Genomic DNA, 4,680 nt, shown 5'->3' with positions numbered 1-4,680 from the left:
GTTTTCATCATGTTGCTTGCCTCCAAGTTCCATATTATAATTAAATGCACAAGCTGATTATGCATGTTAAGAGAATTTATATAGACTATGAAGCTGTGCAGCTCACAGTATCGGACCTTGCTTTACTCAGCTTTCTAATTCCTAAACATTGTTTTCTGTATGTTTCTCTCCTCTTGTAAGTTACAATGTGTGTCAAGTTGTGGAAGACCTTTAAATGGTTGCCAGTAAATTCCTGAAACCAGTGCAAAACAGTGGATTTCGCAAATACTGTTTATGCAAAATCTGTGGCTGCTGTGTGCACATGCAAACTGCGGAACAGACTTAACCCGTTGGCTATTGCACATCGACAGGTGGACTGTAAGCTGACACTCTGACTTGTGCCCGAAAGGGGGAGGCTGGAGGGCAGGGTGGCTCAATTACAGAAATCTCATGGCAAATAGCATGAGCTGAGCATCCTCAAAATAGCTGGAGGGAAACTATATAACAGGAGACACCACTGGAAACCATCAGTCTTCAACAGGAGATGATCACATCTGTGCAGTCTTGTTCAAGAGAAGTTCTGAGAAGTCCGGAACACCATAGCCATCGTCCCCCTCAGTTTCTTAGCTGTTAGGGTGGAGAGGACTTTTACAGACTCTAGGGTTTGTTGTATTTTGACACCACAAAGGAGCTTATATCTGTGCTGGACCTCGTTTTGTTCCTGGATACCGTTCTTCCATCTTCTTGCTCTACAGATCCATTGTTCCCCCTTTTGGGTCCCTAGCACTCTGCCATCATGAAGTATTATTATCCAGCTGCACCCCCTAGGTACAGGAGGTATACAAGAGGCCTAAAGACTGTTCGTTTCTCCAATGATGTTGTCTTCCAGGACAATATCCGGCAAGGCGACCTGGAGCAGGTGGGGCGTTTCATCCGTGCCAGAAAAGTCACCTTGGATACTATCTACCCCTCTGGTAAGTAGGTGGTGGTTGAAAATAATAAAAGTATTGGTAGCTCTCTCATCCCAGGGGCAAGCTGTGGGTCACAAACTAGATCATGACTTTAAAATAAAGTCTGAGAAAGGGAAGTATCTAATTTTTCTCTCCTTCACTCAATAGCGCTGATATAGGCGAGTATACAACATGGGTTCCATTAAAGGAATCACCTTAGTTATCCCCTTGGAGTTGGGAACTACTTAAGAGTATGATACAAACATGCAGATATCTTTCCAGCTGAGAGAATTTAAAAGCCCTTTAGTTTGTAAAGAATCATGTTTTTGTCAGGTGAACTTAAATATATAATCAGGACTACCTGAGCTGGGAAAGTTTGGAGAACATCCCCCAAACGACAAGGTGAATAAAATCACTTGCCAGACAAAATATTCACAGGAAGGGTCACAACCAGCTCTAAGACTGGATTATTGTCTCAGGGAACCCTTTTCTCTTGTCATTCTGTGTCTGTGAAAAACTGCATCTGAAAAGCTGAAGTGTGAATTGTTGTTTTGTAACCATACAAGTTGCAGCTGTTGTATCCAAGTATACAGGCAGTATCAATGTTACGCTTATGTCCTGGTGCTGTTTATCACTGTCCCTTATAAAAGACCACAGAAACCTGGCGCAGTGTATCCTAGCACTGGGTGCTGGCCTCAGTTAATGATTTAACAATTTAATTCCCCCAAAGGCTCCCAGATTCAGCCCTAATTCCAAGAATCCTGACTTTTCTATGTCCATGCAGAGGACCTTAGTCCAACCCCTCCTTTATCTTCCCTGGCCAAGTTTATTCTACCCCACCAGACTTCTAGAATAACAGAAGCCATATTTGTTTTTCCAGATAAGATCAAAGTCACAGCCCTGCTTTGTGGGGAAAATATTCCTGAGTGGCAGGGCTGTTTGTTGCCTTTATTCCCAGGCCTCTCCTCCCTTCCTCTGTGGATTTACTATCCCTTGGACTTGCCACCATTTAAACACTGCAAATTCCTGCTGAGAAAAGTCCTGCACAGTGTACCCCATCCTTTCCTCCCAGGACCTCACTGCTGGGTTCCATTAGCTTGGCTGATCTCTTCCCCTTTCTTCTTAGGTATGGCTGCCCTCCATGAAGCTGTACTTTCTGGGAATCTTGACTGCGTTAAGCTCTTAGTGAAATATGGTGCTGACATCCATCAGAAAGACGAGGACGGCTGGACGCCGCTGCACATGGCCTGCAGTGACGGCCATGCTGACATTGCAAGGTCAGAGCTGCCAGTTCGTTAAACTTCTTTTCTAAACTACAGCTTCTCATCCAATTGTGCCATCTCTTGGCCGCCAGTCTATTGGTCTTATGGTCAAGACAAATGGGAAGGGAAGTTATTTTGCCTGGCTGAGACCTGAGATGCTGAAAACCAGTGTCTGCTAGATCAGAATATGGTGTGTGTGTGTGATGACAGCGCCAAAGCCAGCATATCTTGAGGGAGGGAAGCTGCCTGGGCTTCTGGTTGTGTTTGCTGCTGAGAACCCCCCCACACTTATGTACTGTCTAGCCTTCCTGCTCATTTAGTGCTCCACCACCTACACTCCCGGCCACATGCACCACCTAACGTCATCAAGAAAAAATGTGCAGGCAGTTGGCTTGCCAGCAGATAGGGGAAGGGAAGTGGAAGTAGGGTGAGCATAAGAGGGAGGGGGCCACAAGAATCCTTTCCCTGCCCTTCCCCATCTGGAACTGGACCAGCCTTGGCTGGTGATGGCTTTATCCTAGGGTTACCATTTCTGGGTTGGGAAATTCCTGGAGATTTGAGGATGAAGCCTGGGGAAAGAAGTGTTTGGGAAGTGAGGGACTTCAATGGGATATAATCCATGGAGTCCATTCTCCAAAAAGCCATTTCTTCTGTGGAACTGATGTCTGTAATCCTGAAGATTAAGCATTATCCCGGGAGATCTCCCAGCCCTATTGGGGGGTTAGCAACCCTGAAGGCTGTGCCAGTTCACAACCTCTTCAGTTTCCCCATACAGTTTTGCAAACTAATATAAAGGGTAAAGTTAGTGTGAACCTTCCTATTAGTAATGTCCATGATTCTGGCTGGACTTTTTCTGCCAGTTGTTGTTGCAGAAATGGATGTTGTTTGTGTGCACAGCCTAGAGCACACTGACAATTCTCTTCATACCTGTATTAGCTGTTGATGTGATTGTAAGGAGGAATTTGGCAGCTGTAACTAGGGCTCTGATAGGAATGCAATATTTTCTTGTTGCAATGCCATATTAGTACAGCACAGTAATTTTATTACAGTTTATAACCAGCTCAAAACAGTCCATGTCGGGGACCAAATAACTAAATACAACCATAATAATATAAAGATTTGGATACTGATGTATAAACAGATCAAGACTGAAACATTTACAATACCTTACAGTCCGTATTGCACCTTTGCATACCGTTTATGAATTAATGCCATTAGTATTGAATCACCAGGGCCTCCTCTGGGTTTCTGCAAAATATGATGGCAGTGGCAGTACTACTTTATTTAATTGGAAAAGGCCAGGTCACACTCCTCTGCTACATCTTCTATCACCATTGCCTCGCCTCATCTTTTTTTTTTTCCTATGATACCACAGATACCTCATCTCTCTTGGAGCCCAACTAGATGTCACCAATGATGAAGGGGAGAAACCATCTGACCTTATTGACCCTGAATATAAGGACCTTGTGGAGCTTTTCAAAGCAACTCGAATGGACTGAACTTGTACCCTCGGTTCTTCACTACGTGAAATCCAGTCTCTCCGGCAGACAGGAAGATCTGTTGGGTGCCTGAAGGAGGCTGGTAGAGTTGACATTAGCCCCTACTAGGCTGGCTAGGGAAACTATGGCCTCTAAAAGAGGTCACAGTTTGGTTGTAATATGTGTGTAAAAGACTGGCTACTTAAAGGTTTCTCAGCTATGCTTGGGATATCCCATTCAAAGTGAAATATATTTTTATTATGGCCCACTTCTTGGTACCTGCTGGGGTCAGGCTTTGACTAAGATGGTTATAATAAAGAGGGCATACAAGTCCTGGCGTCACTGTTGTGCAAGAAGTTTACAACGTTGAACAACGTTTATGTGTTGAACCAGACTGGGTATCAATTTGTACAAGCATATATTTTGCAATACTCATTTGTGCTTACTCTGATGTTGAATCTCAGCCACAATGAAGCAATTTTCTTGAGAACTACAGCCTCTCCAAGAAGAATCCTTATTCAATATCCTACAGAGAAAACAGACCCAACTTCAAGCAGGCATTTCATTGTTGTAAATATGGACAATCCAAGCACTGTTATGTATGAGGTCTTATTTTCCATGTTTGTGCACCCTAGACTTGCTTTTCTACTGTATTTTTATGTGATTCTGAAACAGTCTTTTATTTTTACAATAAAGTAATTCCTAAACTCTTGTATTCTTTTTGTTCCTTCTGTTTGCCCAAAGGAATAGCTGTTCTTTTCCAGCTGCTTCCCCTGAATTGAGTTCTGTATGGGAGCCCTTGGTCTCTTCCATAGCAGTATCAATATCCATATAGGGAGGCAATCCTTTATCAATACTAAAACACAAGAGAAAAACAGAAGCAAATGAAAACTAGGGACCATTCTACATCCAAGTTCCCATTCACAAACTTCTGGCTGTCTAATGCTGTAGGATGGAATGTATGGACCACCTTATTCACATTGCTCTTACTGGACACAGATCCATTTGGGC

The 4,680-nt window shown here is 43.5% G+C and overlaps 1 protein-coding gene across 1 annotated transcript; it reads left to right on the top strand.

Moving 5' to 3' along the window:
- The first annotated feature begins 678 nt into the window (after nt 1–678).
- On the top strand, nt 679–4,379 carry PPP1R27 (protein phosphatase 1 regulatory subunit 27). The gene is made up of 3 exons (XM_060252005.1): nt 679–953; nt 2,056–2,206; nt 3,567–4,379. Exons 1-3 carry the CDS (start codon nt 776–778, stop codon nt 3,688–3,690), a joined length of 453 nt encoding a protein of 150 aa, XP_060107988.1. The 5' UTR covers nt 679–775; the 3' UTR covers nt 3,691–4,379.
- The last annotated feature ends 301 nt before the right edge of the window (nt 4,380–4,680 follow it).

This window comes from Heteronotia binoei, chromosome 13 (genome assembly GCF_032191835.1).
Source record: "Heteronotia binoei isolate CCM8104 ecotype False Entrance Well chromosome 13, APGP_CSIRO_Hbin_v1, whole genome shotgun sequence".
Taxonomy (NCBI): Eukaryota; Metazoa; Chordata; class Lepidosauria; order Squamata; family Gekkonidae; genus Heteronotia; species Heteronotia binoei.
The sequence above is the reverse complement of the archived record's forward strand: the minus strand, read 5'-3'. Positions and strand labels throughout refer to the sequence as shown.